The sequence below is a fragment of the Nannospalax galili genome, unplaced genomic scaffold (assembly GCF_000622305.1).
Source record: "Nannospalax galili isolate Female #2095 unplaced genomic scaffold, S.galili_v1.0 scaffold488, whole genome shotgun sequence".
NCBI lineage: Eukaryota > Metazoa > Chordata > Mammalia > Rodentia > Spalacidae > Nannospalax > Nannospalax galili.
Window position 1 is genome coordinate 2,199,719 of NW_008360316.1, and position 19,127 is coordinate 2,218,845.

Here is a 19,127-nt window from a genome sequence, read left to right on the forward strand (position 1 = left end):
TAAAAATAAAGACTAAGTATCAGATGTCACATTTGCTTTTGAACAAGTCTCCTGTAAGTTGAGCAGTGTTTACTGAATTTAGCAGCATAGGAGAAAGGTCAGAAAACTTTAGCTTATTGCCATGTACTTTAAAAAAATGTATTTATTTAATGTTTTATGTATATGAGTGTTTTGCCTGCATGCATCAAAGTGCACCCATGTTGTGCAATGCCCATGGAGGCCAGAAGAGGGCCTCCTGAAACTGGAGTTAGAAACAGTTGAAAGTTGCCATTTGGGTGTAGGGAACTGAACTTGGATCCTCTGCAAGATCAGCCAGTGCTCATATCCCATGAGCCATCTCTCCAGTCCCCAATACACTTTTTGATGCTACTTTACTGCTGTTATGCATTATAAAGACTAACTTGATACTGAAAGACAATTTTAATATTCCAAGTAGGAATTTTAAAAAGCCAACTTGGTAGATTTCAGTTTATTAATAAAACACAGACAATCTTAAGCTCAATTTTATAGTTAATTACCTAGGGAGATTTAAGAAAACACCCATTAAGGGAGTATTAACAAGAATAACTTTTTATACATACAGAATGGCACAGTCTTCAGGAAAGGAGTTTTCATGTGATGTGGAAGGAAGTACATTTGGTTTATTTTCCTGTTCATTCTGAGTCACAGGTATGTGATCTACATGAAAAAAGTACAAATGTAAGAAACAGGAATATCAAGTTAAAAATCATTTACTAAAATATTAAAATATTTTCACTGATTAGAAATTCTGCTTAAACAGAGCACTAAAATTTGGGAAGATAACTGATTTTGAGACTGAGCCATTAAGACGGTCAATAATCTCAAAAGCATTAAGAAACAAAAATGCAGGATAAATTAAAATACTTAGAAGAAATTGCTGTGGGAGAACTAGGTTGATCTGAACTTAAATCTAAATTTTAGTTATTTGTTATGAACATCAAGTGTTTCTAGTTCTGCCTATACTTTATAGATAAACAACATAGTGAAGGTCTTTTGCTTTCTCATTGTTCCACAACTATCTTTTGGGGGGGGATATAGGGTTTAAGGTAATTGATGACCCTTTTGATCTATGTTTTTTCTTATTTCCTCATGTATCTTTTTACACTGGATTCTTTTTTTCTTTTGTATGAAGAAAGAGCAAGTATTTACAGTTATAACTAAGCAAGAGAAGAAAAAGTAATTAGTGGTTTCATTACTGTCTAGGGAGTCCAGCTGGATCTCAGAAGGCTTGTTTTGACCTTAACACAAGCCTTTTTGTTTTTCTACACTGACAAGGTTTATTTTTGTTTTGATAAAGTTGTTACACTTCAGATGAATAAACTATATAAAACATAAAATTATCACACAACCTTTCTGTTGATAAAGACTTGAAACAAAAACCCAATTTAGTTGAAAATAAGTTAATTCAGAGAGGAAAAGCAATGTTGGTTACAATCAGGTCCTTGTTACCATCTCCTGAGTTAAAAGTGTCTCTCCTGTGAAACTACTGTAATCCCATAAGGGTGTGTTTATTCTGAAAGGCTACAGATGTGCTACAGGAATGAAAGGATTGTTTTGAGCTGAAAATACCTGAGAATCGACATATGCAGGAAGGAGCTTTTGTTTCTCTTAAACTATCTTAAAAACACATCCTCTTAAATAGTCACAAGTCTTCTCTTCCAGAAGTTTCAACCAGGGAAGACTGACTCATCACCGGAGCACAGAGGAAGATGACACCATACCCAGACAGATATCACAATCCGTAGTCTCCCACCTGTTGTCCTCAGGGCTCATTTACCTTTCAGAAGCCATCTCTACTTCCCCAATTACCTCTGTTCCTTCACCCTCTTCTAAAAAATCATTTGTTCTTCCAGAAGTGCCCCCTCTTACCCCATCTTCCCCTATTAAGATGGCATGATAATCTCTCAAACCTCACTACTAAGTTGGATCCTCGCTTCTTTCTATGAAGCTACAGTACCTAAAATTAGTAATGCTGTTTGCCTTTTTGCCTGCAAATTTGTCTGTTATGAGTTTAACTTATAGCCTACAACCTCAGCCATTGAGCTAAAAGTTTCTTCCCCTATGTTATTCTTCCCCAAATGTTATTGAAGAACTCTGTGAAAGGGAAGCTTTTTGTTTTCCAACAATACAATTTAGCACCAAAACTGGGAATACTTCTGAGGAAAAAACAAGTTTCCTTAAACCATACTGATGATGCTAGACTGCTTTTTCATAGATTTAAAAACTTTAAGCCTCCAAATTTTGATAACAAAGCAAAAACTAGTAAAATTTGTTGAGATTATATAATAGTATAAATGAAAATCTTGTAAATGCACTTAACACAGATTAAGATTTATGGAATGATGGAATTGTATTGGTAACTTCAAATTTTCTCTTCTAGTCTTGGAACATGTAACATACAAGAAATACATATTTGGTTTGCTCTAGTTCCTGACTGAATTATTAAAATCTGTAATTTCCTGAGCAATATGGTGAGAGGAGCATCTTCTGTTGTAAAACTTAGATGGGTCTTAGTTCCCGACACAAATTCTTTGAAGAGCCTTTCAATCTCCAGGATGCTAGGAGTGTCTCTTATATTCAAATGATATGACTGGTGACTAAAACCCCTAAAGAGCTTCAACTGGGGGCTGTTCCATCAGAAAAACCAAAGTACAATTATAGGGCTGGAACTTTCAGCCTGAGCCACCCCTGTCCCCACATCCAGGAAGTGAGAGAGGCAGGAGACTCAATCACCAGTGGTCAATGATCCACTCATTCATGTGTATGTAATGAGACCTCCACCAAATCCCTAAATAAAGGGGTTTAGAGGTTTTCAAGTTGGTGAAAGCATCCAGACTAGGAGGGTAGCACATCCCTCAAACCTGAGACTGCAGTAGCTGTATTCAGGCTCCTTCCAGATCTCCCCCTATGTGCTGTTAATCTGTATCCTTTCTAACATTCTTTACAATAAGCAGGTAAGAAGAAGAAATCAATTTCCTTGAGTTCTTTGAGCTATTACAATAAATCATTAAACTTGTGTTAGACATTATGAAACCTCTGATCTGCAGCCAAGCCAGTCAGAAGTACCAGAGGCCCAGGGTTTGTGACTGATGATCAAGGAGGGGGAAGTTTTAGGATACTGACTGACCACTTAAATGGGACACTTGCACTGTGGATAGATTCAGAATGAAATTAAATTTTAGAATACCCCACTGGTATCCACAGAAAGTTGGAAACTTGTTTGCTACGGAAAACCTCCACAACTGATGTCAGAAGTTTTAAGAATAAAGTTTTTTTTTTTTTTCATTGTTTTTGATCCTTCTAAACCAAATTTGCTTAGATCGTAGAAGAATAATAGTCTGAAAACAAGCTGAATATGAAAAAAATCTATCCAACAACTTATCTATACCCAAATGTACCTTTTTGCAGTGTTCTTTACAGAAAGTGGGTTTATAATGGTTTAGAACCTGAATTCTATTTGCCCAGAAAACACCAAGTTTTCTGAAGAAAACACACACCTGTTCATTCTTGCCTAGGATACTTGGTAAGGAATGCATTCCCTATCTCTGGATGGCTAGGACTTTTTACATAGAAAATAGTGGTTTATATAACTTGGCAATACAGATCTTATGTGATATTTCAAGTTGTCTTTAATTAGATTAAGGTTGGCAAAGAAATAAAAGAGAATACTAGGATTGGAGTAAGCAATGTACCTACCCTTTACAAATGATGAACTGGTATTTATAGTTGCTTCATTCACTAGAATCATTGCTTGGATGTACTCTGTTAAGAAAGAAAAAAAAGCAAAGCCAAAGACCATCGCTTTTATTTAGGATATCAGCTACTATGCTAAACAGTTTACATTAATCTTCATAACTCCCCTAGAAAGTCTTAAGATCATCTTCATCAGAGACCAAGCAAAGAAGGCTGGGAGGTTAGCTGTTTATTCCAGGTCAACCAGCTATAACTGCTAGGACTGGATTCAAACCCACCCACACCTGACTCATGAAGAACTGAGAATACTAAAATGGAAAACAGTACCTTTTAAAACAACCAATACACAGTATGTTAATGCTACAGACCTGAGATATCACTGTAACAGGGTAGCAGATTCTACCCCAAAACAGAAAAAGCTGAAGTTCAAGCAGTGACAGGAGGAACCCCCACAGCCCTTATAACCTGTCTCCAAACTAAATCTACGTATGCATTATTTTGTTTTTTTATTTTACCTTTTCTTTTTAAAATTTTTTAACATTAACTTATTTTATGTGTATGAGTGTTCTGCCTGCATGTAAGTGCACTATTAGCATGCAATGCCTGTAGAAGCTAGAAGTGGGCGGTGTTGGATTCTCTAGAACTGGAGTTACACATGGTTAAACATCATGTGATTGCTGGTAACTGAACTGGGGCCTCTGTCAAGAGTAGCCAGTGCTCCTAACTGCTGAGTCATCTCTCCAAACCCTTATTTCTTCTTTTCTACAAAACTGTAATACTGCTTCAGGAAAGGTAGAGAAAAACTACTAATTTTTCTCTTCCCAATTTTAACCAGAACTGTAAATAAACCTCCCACCAATTCCTGTCTCACTGGGAGGTGGTGCATGTCTTTGATTCCAGCAGGGTCTCCCTATAGCCCCAACTGGCCTGGAACTCACTATGTAGACCAGGCTGGCCTCTATCTCACAAGAGATCTGCCTGGCCAAGTGATTGGATTAAATGAGTGCATCACCATGTCTGGCCTAGGTGTTTACCCAATCATGGTATGGGAAAAGCAAAGATTGTAGAAACAGAGTACAAAAAAGCAAGTAAAACTAACATTAGGGTCTTAGAAAACAAATTCTTTGACTTACAACAAACGGTACAATTATACTGTATTTCCAGTACATAATATTTAATATTAAGTGTTAGAAGTTTTCATTTTTCATACCTTTATTGGAGGCAGACCCATCTTTTATTTTCTGCCTCAGCGACTGCAGCACATCTTGTGTTTTTTCAAACATGAAGTCTACTTTTCCATTATCTTCTAGCTCCATCCAGAAAGTCTTTGCATCACCTAAAAGTGAATAACCTAAAAGTTTAATTTCCCCAGGCAAAAGTTACAGAAAAGTCTACTTGGTTTCCAAATAAAATTAAGATTCAATAGGTCTATCACTTTTCATGATGAAAAAAAGATTTTGGTTATATTCCCTTACAAAGAATTAGAAATAAAGAATATGACCCACACATTTTATTTATTCCTGTTAAGTTTAAAAATATATCAAAAACTGGGGCTGAGGATGTAGCTTGGTTGATAGGAGTACTTGTCTAGCATGCATGAAGCCCTGAGTTTGATCAATCCCTACTACTGCATAAAATTGCATGTGGTAATAGACCCTGTAATCCCAGGACTTGGGAGAGAAAGTCAGGAATATCAGAAGTTCCAGGTCATCCTTGGCTGCATAGAATCCTGTCGTTAAAAAAAAGAAAGAAAGAAAGAAAGAAAACTTCAATGATACTACTCCTTAACTGGAAGACAGGAAAATTACTCCAGGTTAGAATGTAGTAAGGCGTAAGTACAGACAATATGCATTTTAAACATTTCCAGACTATAACCCTAGTAAGTGCAGAAATAGATGGTTACAGATAAAACATCTCAATGACTGCTAAAATAACCAAATGCCCACCAATACTGCTTTTAAAAAGTCTTTATTAACTTTACATTTTTACAAGTGAATGTACATAAATTAAGGACCATTATTTCTGATTTCCAGCAAACTAATCTTAGCCAACATTTTCCAAAGAAATAAGTTTTCCAAGTTGAAAACAAGACAATTAAAATGAGCAAAACCCATTAACATTACCAAATATCATTTACATTATATTTAAAAGTAACAAAACCCTAAAAATGTCATGTACAATTTATGACATTAAAATCAAGGTATAAAATTATTTAAAATTAGTGAGCCCTTAAACAAAAAAGAGGATATACTAATTGTATTTTTGAAAAGCCACTTGAGTAGGCATTGAGAGGAGGGAGAGTTAGCTCAAATAGTTAAACATATATTTACCTTAGTAAATATTAAGCCCTAAACCTCCAAGTTTGGCAATGGAGGCAGAATCTTCACAGGAAAGGGGCTGTACCGACTCCTACTGGGAAAGTTACTTTTCCCAAAGCAGATCTTTCATTAATTAGGACTGTTGCCAAGCAGCCCCAGGAGGGGTTCTGTTTCCCTGCTAACACTGGCCTGATATATACTCAAGATGAAGCCTACTTTCCCATAGCATAGCTCAGATAAGGTTTTAAATTTGAAGAATGGTCTAAGAAGAAACATGTGAGTGACTTTCATTTTAAATCCTGTGTAGATGACTACTACAATATAAATGATTTCAGTTTCTTGCTTTTGATCTTTACTTACTTATACAATGTATACATACAGAGAATTATAATCTATGAAGTGAAAAGAACAAATGATACACTTGATCTTAGCCAAAAGGCCAAGAAGTGATGCTAACCTAAAACAGTAAATATTTCAGCATATTTCAAGAGAAGATTATTTACAAAGAATACAAGCAGGTACTTGAAAACCAATTTAATAGTATACTAGTGTTGATGCTTGCCTCCAGAATCGAAGGGTATCATTTGATAATTCTGTCTGTCCAAACGTGATCTTTTAGTCAGATAAGCACTGACTATTGGAATAACATAACCATAATAAAAGAAGTAAAACAGCTTTATATAGAAATCAATTAAACTATGTATTAGACAACTTGAGAAAGTCTTTGTAAAAAAGTAATACTTAAGAATCATACTGAATTAATTCACTAAATGAATATTTATGGGGCACACAGTAAATACATCAATACTAACTTACATACAGAAACACATTGAGGAGTTTCAGGGCACAGGGTTGACCAACAGGTGGGCCCTGGGCCAAAGTGCCTCAGGATAGCTATGGATATGGACCAAAACCAAGTAGTAAACTTGGTTAAAGCATCAGGAAATTTTTAAGGGATCTTTTTTTTCAAACTCAATTATGTGGTTCTTGAGTATAAACTTTGAAGATGCTGTCATGTTGCAATGTCAAAAGGTTAGACATGCCTGGAGGATCTCTAAGTCTATTATAATCAGCAAAATGTGGTAGGGAGATCTTTTTGAATCTTTAAATCCCTTTAGAAAATATACAAGGTTAAACTATTTTGAAAATAACTCTAAAGGGGTTTAAGATGTAGCTCAGAGGTAGTGTTGGCTTACCAGAAATTAAGCTTTGCATTTTATCCCAAGCACCTCCCCTGCCACACGCACAATGTAGTATCAATAAGACACTTGTTTTTACTAAACTGATACCACAAAGGCTATAAGTACAAGTGCTGATGTCTTACTATGAATCAAGACAAGGTCACCAAACTACACCTGTTATTGTCATCTTTGCTATCAACTTAAGAATCTCCCTGATGAAGGCTGGGAAGCTAGCTAAGTCAGTAGAGTGCCTGCCTTGTAAGCACAGGGACCTGAGTTCAATCTCCAGAACCCATATAAAACAAAAGCTGTATGTGGTGATACATGCTTATAACCTAGTAACTCTACTTGATGAGCCTCAGGTGAGAGACCCTGTCTCAAAAAAATCAAGATGGATGGCACAACACATACTCACACCCACATGAATATACACATAAAATCCCCAATGAAGCAAATAAATTACGGTAATTTGTTACTGTCACTATAGTACAATAGCTTTCTTGGGAAAAAAGGATTATTTGAGTAAACAACATAAATGCTACACTAGTTGCTGATCTTTAAAATGGAAAATCCAGCTGGAGAGATGGCTCTGCAGTTAAGAGCACTGGCTGCTCTTGCCGAGGACCTGAGTTCGATTCCCAGCACCCACATGGTAGCTAACAACAATTCCAGGTGATTTGGCATCCTCTTGTGACCTCCACAAGCACTGCATGATATGGGTGCACTTACATACATGCAGGCAATACACTCACACATATAATAGAAAAATAAAACAATAAATAAAATATTTAAAATGGAAAACCATTTTCAAAAATAAGATAAAAATGACTTCAGGTTTGGAAGTTTGGCACATTTTCTTGAAAACAAAGTGACTGTAGTACTAGAAGGATAGTATGACTGCTAGTAACAAGTTCAAGTTACCAGGTAAAAAATCTTAGAGGCCTTGGGTTTACCACAGTAAACCTGATAATGTCTCAACAATTAGTCATCTTTTAAGTGGGAGGACAAAGAATACCAGCAAATATGATTTTTGTACACTACCTGATAAAATGTGTCTTCATAATTTACAAATTATTACACAAGTGACCACCAGATAATGGTGACTCAGGTGAAAGAGTCATTAAAATACAAAACAATGTGGCTAGAAACATGTCTCAGTTGGTAAGGTACCTGTCATGCAAGCATGAAGACCTAAGTTCAGATTCCAAGGATCCATCCCCAGTGGCATGCACCTGTAATCCAAATGTTTGGAAAGGCGAGACAGGAAGACCCCTAGAGCTCATTGATCAGTGAGCCCAGCCAAACCTGTGAGCACCTGGCTCAGTGAGAAACCATGTCTCAAAAAAATAAGGCAGAAACAAAGTGAGGAAGATATCCAACCCTGATCTATGGCTTCCACAGCATACACATCTGCACACACATGTGAATATATACACACACCACACACACTAAAGGGGGAAAAAAAACCACCAAGAAAAAAAACTCCGAGAATTCCAAAATTGTCTATTAACATTAAAACATAGGGTTTAACAATGTGTTCTTCTACCTACCATTTTTTTCTCCCATCTTTTGGTGTTTATAAATATAAAATTCTTCAAAATTGTTTATCAAAGCTGCATTATAAACCACTTTGATTGGAGACTATATGAGGAATCCAACTGTAGTGTCTGAAATCTGTAGTCCTCAAACAAAATATAACATTATTACACCATTCTAAAGCCAATATTCTTTGAAACTTGAGTCTTCAAATGGAAATTGTGCTTGAAGAGACTTTCAGAAATGACTACTAGTCCAACCAATAATCAGGCACATGCTTCTTCATTGACGACTATATTGAGAGCTGTATCAGGATCACTGACAATGTCTTTTTAAAAATAAATTCCATGTATTAGTCCACAAATGCATGAAATATTCTGTAGAGAAAACAAAGAATGATGCATATTGGTAAAGAAAAAATGTTCTAACAATTTTACTTTTTAAAACTGTACAAACCATTACAAAAAGATACAGTAAATGGAAAAAAATCTACAAAACATCAAAATTTGAAAAAATTAGAGAAGAATCACTCACAACCCTATTGCCCATTTATTTATTTATTTTTTATTTATTTATTTATTTATTTAGTCTTTTTGAGACAGGGTCTTTCTGTAGCTCCAGCTGTCCTGAAACTCACTATGTAGACCAGGCTGGCCTTGAACTCACAGAGATCCACCTGCCTCTGCCTCCCAAGTGCTGGGATTAAAGGTATGCGCCACCATGCCCAACACCCATATTTTTTTTAACACCTGTTAATTGGCACTTATGTTACATTATTAATCAATACGCTATCCCCCCCTTACACTTAATGAAGCAGGGATAATGCTAATTATTGGGATGGCTTATCACCTAGAATAGTGTTGACACATAGGAAGGAGTCAATAAATGCTAGCAATTTCCTTTCAGCATATAGTTTTAAAGCAAAATTTGGATTCTACTGTACATGCTTTTTATATTCTCACTATTAACATATCCTATTCTTTGCCCCATCATTAATATTTTCACATGAGTGGACAATAATTCATACATTAAAGATTTTAATATTTAACTTTTAATAAATTAGCAATAAAGTTCTATATCAGGCCATTTAGACTTCATTTAAATTGTTATTTTTAATGTAATAATACTGGAATAAACATTTTATTTTTCTAATCATTTCCTTAGAATATATATCTAGTGGCGGAACTAAGAAGTCAATAATAAAAAAAATTTGGATAATTAAGATGTTATAGAAAACCTCTGCCACTCAGGGCTCAAGGACCATAGAGGAAGAGGAGGTGGAAAGACTGTAAGAGCCAGGAGTGGTGGATGACCATAAGGCAACAGTTTTCAAGACAGTTGAGAAGTTACTCATATAACCTACAGCAATAGTGATGGTATGCACATGATCCATGCAAGTTCAAACTAGACAAAAACCCAGAATAGAAGGGGTGAAGTGGGCAAGGAACCCCAACCTTAGCCGAGAAACTATTGGCAACAGATGACTATCGAAAGAAAGAGAGTTGTTTTTCTTTAAGGGAGTGATGCTAGATAGGTTGACCAGGCCCCAGTGGACTCTCACTAAGGGACATTCGGGAAAAGAAACTTGGCTTGATAGGCCTTAACATACATGACAGAATGCATAAAAACAGATGGGGGGCAGTAGGGGGAGTGCATATAGAGGAGGGAGTCTTAACTATAATCAACATGTATTATATGAAATTCACACAAAACAATTAAAAACCAGCCAGGCGTGGTGGCGCACACCTTTAATTCCAGTACTTGGGAGGCAGAGGCAGGCAGATCTCTGTGAGTTCAAGGCCAGCCTGGTCTACATAGTGAGTTCCAGGCTAGTTGGGGCTACAGGAAGACCCTGTCTCAAAAAGAGCAAAGGAAAGAAAAAAAAAATTGAAAACCAGATCTTCAGGGTAGGCAATATGTCTCAGCAGGTAAAGGCCCTGGCCACTAAACCTAACAACTGTGTTCAATCCCCTGGTCCCACATGCTGGAACAAGAACACTGACTCCTACACACGCCGCCCCCCTCCTCCACACACAGGTGCACACACACACACAGAGTCATGTTAAAAACTGTAAGGGAACTGAACAGATGAAGTCTGTGAGGGCTCTGAGGAAACGAAACAGACGAAAAGCTCAAGGTAATGTCAACCACAATCACAACACTTAAAGGATGTCAGGAAGCCTCCCTAAGGAGCTAAGAGTATGAAAGAGACCTAACAAGCCCAACAAACTGAAGAATTTATGCTTAAGAGAATTCCCCAAAATTTTCAACAAATGTAATTACATTTGATATCCTCAAAGGGTTAAAAAAAATACACAATTCTGAAAAATAACCCAAAAGATATCAAACAGAAATATAAAAACAGTTGCCGGAATGAACTCTATAGGTGACAATAACAAAACAGATCCACAGGTAAAGCCACTTAGTAGACTGGAAGATGAAGTTAGTGATTTATGGAGAAAAGAGAGAAAAGAAATACAGGAATGAGGCCATAATGATCAGGAATTCCTCAGAACAGGAAAACACGTAAATCCTTTTAGTTCACAGCATGTCAAACAGAACAGTTTTTCTGTTTTTCTTTTTGAGACAGGGTCTCATGTATCCCAGACTGGCCTAGAACTCAACTATAAATCCAAGGATGGCCTTGAACTTCTGAGACTCATGCCCCTGCCTCCTGAGTACTGGGATGCGACACCACACTTGGTTTTATAAGGTGCTGGGGACCCAAACCAGGGCTTTGTGCATGCTAGGCAAGTACTTTATCAACCTAGATCCACCCTGCGCCCCAGGATACACTTAATATACACCCCCAGACAATTGTGATATGCTTCCAAATACCAAAAATAAAACATACTCTTAGAAACTTGAAAAGAGCCTTAACTTCAGCACTTGCGATGTCGAGACTGGAGCACCTGTGGTTCAAGGTCATCCACTAGACTGGCAACAAGATACCCTGTCTCAAAACGAAGCCACACACACACACACACAAATCAAAAAAGAAAAAAAAAAAAAAAAAAAGGTGCTATCAACGTTTTTCAAACTTCCCAGTCTGAAAATAACTATATTTACAAAAGAAAAAAAATTTACATACGAAAATTTGCAAAATGCAGGAACGTCATGAAGAAAATTTAAACCATAAACTTATCTTCCAGAGACAGTGCTAATACTACAGTCACTGGAATTGAAATTTGGTTCTTTTAGCGTCTTATTTTTCCTTTTTCACTGGGTAGAAAATATAGTCTGCTTCACGCCAGTGTAACTTTCTTTTTTCTTAAAAAGAAATAACGGCGAAGATTCCACAATTTCCTCTTGGTATGATGGAGATGACATGTACTGAGTACAAACGACATGTCACGCACGTTTTGAATTACGTCGTGTGTTCTTATTCGCCCACTAACAATCGAGGGCAAACTTTCTCTAATAAGGACAAGGCATGCCGTAGTGTAAGGGGCCGCCTGCTTTGAGCTCATCTTCTGGTCACCCCAAATCCAAGGCTTCAAACTCCCTCTGTCCTTGGCCTCCATTAACAGATCCAGAACCCACTGTGCGCTCCCACAAGCCAAGGGCGCTTTTCCTGATTAGACTGTGGGTGACGAGTCAGGAGCTCTGAGATCTAATTTCAACTCCGGGCTCCTGGCTAAATAATTCCATTAATTTCGGGCTTGCGTGACCTTACCTGGAAAATGGGTTAAACCTGAAGGTTCTGCTTCTGAATTTTAGACTCCACTGCCTGCAGCCCGTTACAGCCTCAGGGTCTCAGAGTCCCCCTGTGATGGAGGTCTTCACCGGAAACGAGGCAAAGGGGGCGGCTGGGAGCCCTGACCACGCGCCGCTACCGTGGAGGCGTTTTCCACGCTGCGCTCCAGTGGCGGTGTAGAACGCACGGCCACTCGTGCGCTAGGGCGGGGAAGGTGTCACTTCTTTCCTAGATCTCACCTCCGCCCAAGAGGGGCAGGCGCGCAACCTGCACACTCTAACAGCTCTCCCGTTACTCCCCACAGGAGAGCCCGCCGCCGCCACGCGCGCCACCACCCGGCCCGAAGCCTATTGGCCGCACAGACAACCGGCCGACGACTCAGACGCTCTGCCTGTGCTCTGCTGCCCCACTGAGGCCTGCGGGGCGCGCCGCCTCCTGATTGGTTGCTGGCGCTCCCGGCTGGTCTCGCGCTATCTGGCTCGGCCAATAGGGTTCCCTACAGACTAGTGAGCAGCCTCGCTGGAGTGGTGGCGCAGCGGTTCCTTCGGTAGGTGTGTGGCTGCCATCTTGTGTGTGGCTGCGACCGTGGTCTACGGGTCCTGAAAGCGCGTGTAGAGCGGCTGGTTCTAGTAGAAGAGTCCCGAGGGACGATTAGGGGTGTTGGAAGGGGTGAGGAGACTTCTCTGAATGGATGGGTCTCCTGTACCGGAGTTTCATCCCTGGTGGGGGGAGGCAGCCGTCGTGGTGGTGGTGGTGGTGAGACCCCAGGCTTTTGTTTGTGGGTCTTTTGGTGCTTTGATGCCTCAACGTTGATTCCTTGATTTCTGAGTATTCTTGCAGTGGGGGAGACTGATCATTGCTTCCTCTAATGACAAAGGAAGCAGGATTCCGAAAGAGGGAATGGAGGGAAGACTGGGAGATGATCTACCTACCAGTTGTCCTCAAGTTCCATAGTGACCCCTTCGTGGTTTAGCGTTGGCCGTGGAACGGCTGCTCAACAACCTTTTGCTCCTCCAGAGTTCTTGGAAGTGACCCTTAGCCTAAGACCATCCTACCGTATTAGTGAACATCACGTTGTGAGAGAGTAGTTCTAAAACTATGGTAGCCTGCAGATATGGGGAGTGAAGGAGAGGTTGGGGGGGGGCGGTTAAAGTGAGGGAGGGGATTATCTGGCTTCAGAGTAAGCTTTGTGGCTCAGGCTAATCTTGAACGCCCTTATCCTCCTGCCTCCACTATCCAAATGCTGTCCTTGTTGAAGATTTGCAAATTTCCCAGGAGCTGCTGTGCTTCATCACAGAATAGGAGTTGTTTTTTTTTGTTTTTTTTTGTTTTTTTTTTTTTTTTTTTTGAGGGAATACTCCCAAGAAAACAGTTCTAGTGAGGAGGTGGAGTCGGTCGGGGTTGGGTATGGTAGGGAAGAATTACCATAGCTGCTTCTCTAAGCCTATTGTTCCCCTATGGTGCTGGCTCTCCCCTCTCTTGTTACCTTCCCCCCTTCCCCTCTCTCTTCCTCTTCCTTTCTCCCTCCCCTTGTATCCTGTCCTGTCACTGACGCCTCAGTTGAAGTAGAACGCACGCCTTATCTTTCATTTGAGCGAAGTTATCAGATCTACAATCCAGGCCAATTATACACCAGTATTTTGTGATGAACAGTTTTGACATGCATGAGAAGCAGAGGCTTGTCTTAGTGCTTCCACTTTGTTCTTCAGTTACTCAAGTGATGGCTTAGCTGAGGCAGCACTACACGATGTAGGCATTTCATGACAGAGGTAACAAAACCAGCAAAATAGTTGAAAATAATTTTACTTAATTCGTTTTTAAAATCTTGATTCATACCAAACCTTAATTGTAAGATTTAAAATATCCATAATTTAGTATTGAGTTGATGGCTACAGTATTAGTGTTATAAGGCATTTATGTTCCTAAACCTTCAAACTTGGCTTCCCTGTTTTTAAAACAGATTAGGAAACAAGTTGGCAAAGCAAAATGGATTTATTTGCAGGTTGACCAAGGGGTGGTGGGAAAAAGTCTTAATTTCCTTCCTACTGTGCCTGTGGCCATGTTAATTTATAGAAAACCTTGGGACAAAGGATAAAACACAGGCAAATTATGAGATTTTTTTTTTGTGTGTGTGTGTGTATTTCATACAAAACATCTTAATCATCTTTATACCCCGCCTCAATGCAGATTCATCCACGGGGGTCTAGTCAGCCTATCTAGAGTCACTCCTTTAGAGAAGATCAGCTCTCCCTCATGGAGCAGTTATCAACTACCAATAGTTCTTCAGTTAAGATTGGGACCTGCTGCCCATTTTCCCAGTTCTCTGCTGGTTTTTTGTCTGCTTGAGTTTGCATGGGTCTCGTGCATGCTGACACCATTGTTGTAGATTCATATGAGCAAGGTCCTAGGAGACGGTAAAACTGTTTCCTTATCATGCACCTTCTCCCCTGGCTCTTAAAATCTTTCTACCCCCACTTCCACAATTGTCCCTGGGCCCTGGGTGGGTGGATTTTAATATAGGACTCCTGTCCAAGGATCCACATTCTGCCAACTCTTATTCTCTACATTTTGGCCATTTGTGGCCCTTTGCATTCCTGGCCCTCTGTTGCATGAGGGAGCTTCATTGATGAGGATTGAAAGATGCATTAGTGTTCTCTTCATCCCTTGTTTTATGTTCTGTGAATCTTAGGTATAGAAGTTGCACCCTAGATGTACCACTTAGGCTTGGGCAATTCACAGAGAATATGTGTGTGACCAGTTGTGGAGCTCTGTAATAGTCTCCGTCTGTTGAAAAAGAAGCTTCTTTGAAGAGTGGTGATTGGCATACTTTGTCCCATTCTAGGTTTTCTTCTTCACTGCCTTGGTGGTTTCTTTTGCTGAACAGAAGCTTTTTAGTTTAATGATGTCCCATTTGTTGATTGTTAACCTTAATTCCTGAGCAATTGATATCTGATTTAGAAAGTCCTTTCCTACACCTATATATCTTGTTATTGCCAATGTTTTCTTCTAACAGTTTCAGGTTTCACATTGAGGTCTTTGATCCATTTGGAGTTGAAATTTGTGCAGGGTGAAAGATAAGGGTCTAGTTTCATTCTTTTACAGGTGGAGATTCAGTTTTGCTAGCACCATTTGTTGAATATGCTCTTCCTTCCATTGTGTGTTCTTGACCCCTTTGTCAAACATCAGGTGGCTGAAATTGCATGCACTCATGTTTGGGTCTTTATGCTCCATTGATGTATGTGTATATTTTTTGGTCCAGTACCATGCTGTTTCTATGACTGTAGCTCTAGAATATAGTTTGAGATCTGGTATGGTAATCCCCCCAGCATTGCTCTTTGTGCTCAGGGTTGCTTTGGCTATTCTGGGGTCTTTTGTGCTTCCATATGAATTGTAGGATCTTTTTTTTTCCTAATTCTGTGAAGAATGGCATAGGAATTTTGGTTGGGATTTCATTGACTCTATAGATTGCTTTTGGTAAGATGGTCATTTTCACAAGATTAATTCTTCCAATCCATGAGCATGGGAGGTCCATTTCTTGGTGACTTCCTCAAGCTCTTCAAAGATTTAAAATTTTCATTGTAAAGATCTTTAATGCCTTTGGTCAAGATTTTCATTATAGAGGTCTTTAATGTCTTTGGTCAAGTTTATTCCTAGATTTTTTTGAAGCTATTATGAATTGGAGAGTTTCCATGTACTCTTTCTCCAATTACTTCTTATTGGTATGTAGAAAGGCTAATGAATTTTTAGATTGATTTTTGTAACCTGCCACTTTGCTGAAAGTATTAATCATTTCTAGGAGTTTTCTGGTGGAGTTTTTTTGATCTCTTATGTATAATATATCATCTGCAAAAAGGAATAACTTCTTTTCCAATTACTTCTTTAATTCCCTTCTCTTGTCTTATCGCTGTAGCAAGAATTTCAGGCAGAGGGATAGGTATGGTGCAGTGTGATTTGGCCAGCTTACCCTGGAGGCCAAGTCAGACCGTCTTGAAAGGACTATATGCAAGGAGAGGTTATGGGAGAAGGATGTCCAAGCCCCTACCAGACAGCAGGAAAACCTGGTCCTAGGGAAGGGGGAACTGCACGGTTTGGCAAGCTCACCCTGGATGCTGAGTCAGGCACCTCAGGCAGTCTTGAAGGGTCTTGAGACAGTTTTTCAAAAATACAAAAATTTCATTGATTATATGAATACTACAGATTACGTTGGTCATTTTGATGGTTAGAGTTTTAAATCTTTTTAGTTGTGTTATTTAATTTATCCCCATAATGAATTATATTGACTAAAAATTAGGACGGTAATGACTAAATCTATCCAAGTAAAACAAGAGTATATAGATATTTCTGAAAATTCAGAATGTTCCCAAAGTGGTAGTTTATGTAATCGAATAATTTGTATCAAGATATTTGTAGATTTTAAAAATAAATTTAATTTTAAAGGATTGGTAGTGTTGCTCATTGATAGAGCATATACTTAGCATACAAGAAACCCCGAGTCAGCACCAAAATAGATAAATAACAAGAATCATGAGACTTTCTATGAATCAGTGTTAAACATAGTGAAATATTCAGATTCAGATGGTTTCCCTTGGGAAGTTAAAAAAAAGCATAAAGTATCATATAGCTGACCCATCCTCCCCGCCTTCCCTCTTTCACAGGGCTCTCGATCTATAAGCCCTATTTGGTTTTATTTTTTTTATCTCAGTACTGGAGATTGAACCTAGAACCTAATGCATGCCAGGCAGTGGCTCTTCCATTGAGTTCCATTCTCTAGCCTTGGCCTTTTGTTGCTGCTATTGTTTTGTTTTTGTTAAGGGATAAAGTGATCCTTTTCTAGGCAAACCTGTAACTTCTTCATTTAATGTTATTTATTCCTGTTGCTTAAACTAACATTTTGATGCGAGTGAGACCTAATGTCAGGTTTTCTCTTGAGCACTGAAAACACATTTCTTAAAGCCTTTTGGCAGATTGTAGTTTGTCCTCAACTCTTCCCTTTTATGTTTCCTACCTATTTGACTCCTGCCCTAGGCATCTTCTATGTGGTTGGAATTTAAAAGCAAATTCTTCCTTTCATCCAACTTAATCACCTATCTGCAGCTTCAGTTCCTATAATGGTTTACCTTTTTCATTTTTGCTCTCATTTCTCCCACTCTAATTCAGTATTTTATCTGTGGGCGTGGTGGCCCAGGCCTGAATTCCTGGGGAAATTGAGGCAGGAAGATGAAAATGTTGAGGCCCACCTGGCCTATCTATAAAGTGAAATTCTCTCTTGGGGGCTGAAGAGATGGCTCAGCGGTTAAGAACACTGGCTGTTCTTGCAGAAGACCCAGGTTTGAATCCCAGCACCCACACGGCAGCTGACAGCTGTCCATAACTCCAGTTTCAGGGGATCCGACAGCCTCTTCTGTCGTCTTTGGGCATTGCATGACATGGGTGCACTTATATACATGCAGGCAATACATGCATACACATAAAATAAAAATAAAATATTTTAAAGTAAAACAAAAAATGAAAACATTTTATATGCCATTGTATTCATGACAAATCCTATATTCCTCAGCTTGGAGTTTATTTTAGTTAAGATATAGTTTGGCTTCTGTGATAGAGAAACTAAAAAGTAAATGTAGCCTGTAAGGATAAACTTTATTTCTTCACTGTGTAAAAATCATGAGCTGCTCAGGTGCCATGCTACACATAGATGTCAGGGCCCTGCGGTCCTGCCCTGTGGCTCGGTGCTCCTCACTGTGCTGCTTTGTCTTGTGAGCCAACATGGTTGCTTTACCTCCTGCCAGTATATCCCACATGCCTAAGTGGAAGGATAAAGTGTGTTGTGTTAGACGACAAATGTCTGCAACTGCTAACAGCTGCATTTTGAGTAGTAGTTTATTTTAGAGATTTGTCCAATCTGTTAAAAAATATTTTATTATTTAAAAAAAATTTTACTTATTTTATGTGTATGCATGTATTGCCTACATGTCTGTAAGTGCATCCATGTCATGCAGTGCCTTCGGAGGTCAGAAGAGGCTGTCGGATCCCCTGGGACTGGAGTTATGGACATTGTTAGCTGCCACATGGGTGCTGGGATTCAAACCCGGGTCTTCTGCAAGAACAGTCTTCTTAACTGCTGAGCCATCTCTCCAGCCCTTATTTACTACTTTTGCCTTATGTGTATGAGTGTATTGCCTGCATGTGTGTAAGTGCACCTGTGTCGAGCAATGCCCACAGAGGTCAGAAGAGGGCATAGGATCTCCTGGAACTGGAGTTATGGACGGTTGCTGGCTGCCATGTGGACACTGGGAATCAAACCTGGGTCCTCTGTGAGAACATCTGGTACTCTTAACCACTGAGCCATCTCTTCCAGCCCTTGAGTCGTAATTTTTAATAGTTATTATACATGGTCACAGAAAAAAATTCAAGTGACAATTTCATCACTTCTTTTCATGATGGTTCTGGTTTTGACAGTCCTGTGAGGTTCCTGGCAGTTGCATTGGGGAGCGAGAATGGTAAGGGAGGTAGCAATTGTGCCCCTTGGATATGATGTGTGTAGGCTATTAGTATTAAAAAAAGCATAAAGGTGGTTCTATTTCTCTTTGTAACGGTGGCTCCCACTGCTAATAGGTGCATTCTTTTGAAAGTAATTAATGCTGTTAACCTGGGTCTGGCTGCTGCCCACTGAAAAGGCCA

The 19,127-nt window shown here is 39.1% G+C and overlaps 2 protein-coding genes and 1 pseudogene across 4 annotated transcripts in view; 1 reads left to right on the top strand and 2 right to left on the bottom strand.

Moving 5' to 3' along the window:
- The window catches only part of Setdb2 (SET domain bifurcated histone lysine methyltransferase 2), a 37,084-nt gene extending 24,246 nt beyond the window's left edge, over window positions 1-12,838 (bottom strand). The window contains exons 1-5 of one of the 2 annotated variants that reach the window (XM_017796080.2): window positions 12,426-12,835; window positions 8,764-9,126; window positions 4,925-5,050; window positions 3,718-3,783; window positions 582-678 (exon numbers count right to left, since the gene is read on the bottom strand). In XM_017796080.2, coding sequence (XP_017651569.1) covers window positions 582-678; window positions 3,718-3,783; window positions 4,925-5,050; window positions 8,764-8,779 — 305 coding nt within the window. In that variant the 5' untranslated portion in view covers window positions 8,780-9,126; window positions 12,426-12,835. Of the gene's footprint in view, window positions 1-581; window positions 679-3,717; window positions 3,784-4,924; window positions 5,051-8,763; window positions 9,127-12,425 lie in introns of both variants that reach the window. The other variant, XM_029559563.1, reaches the window with a different exon arrangement.
- On the bottom strand, window positions 6,357-6,483 carry LOC115068731 (annotated as a pseudogene).
- Window positions 12,839-12,942: 104 nt separating the features above from the next.
- Window positions 12,943-19,127, top strand: part of Cab39l (calcium binding protein 39 like) — a 170,557-nt gene continuing 164,372 nt past the window's right edge. Inside the window, exon 1 of one of the 2 annotated variants that reach the window (XM_008824982.3) lies at window positions 12,943-12,993. The gene's annotated coding sequence lies outside the window, so the exon portion shown is untranslated. The other variant, XM_008824983.3, reaches the window with a different exon arrangement.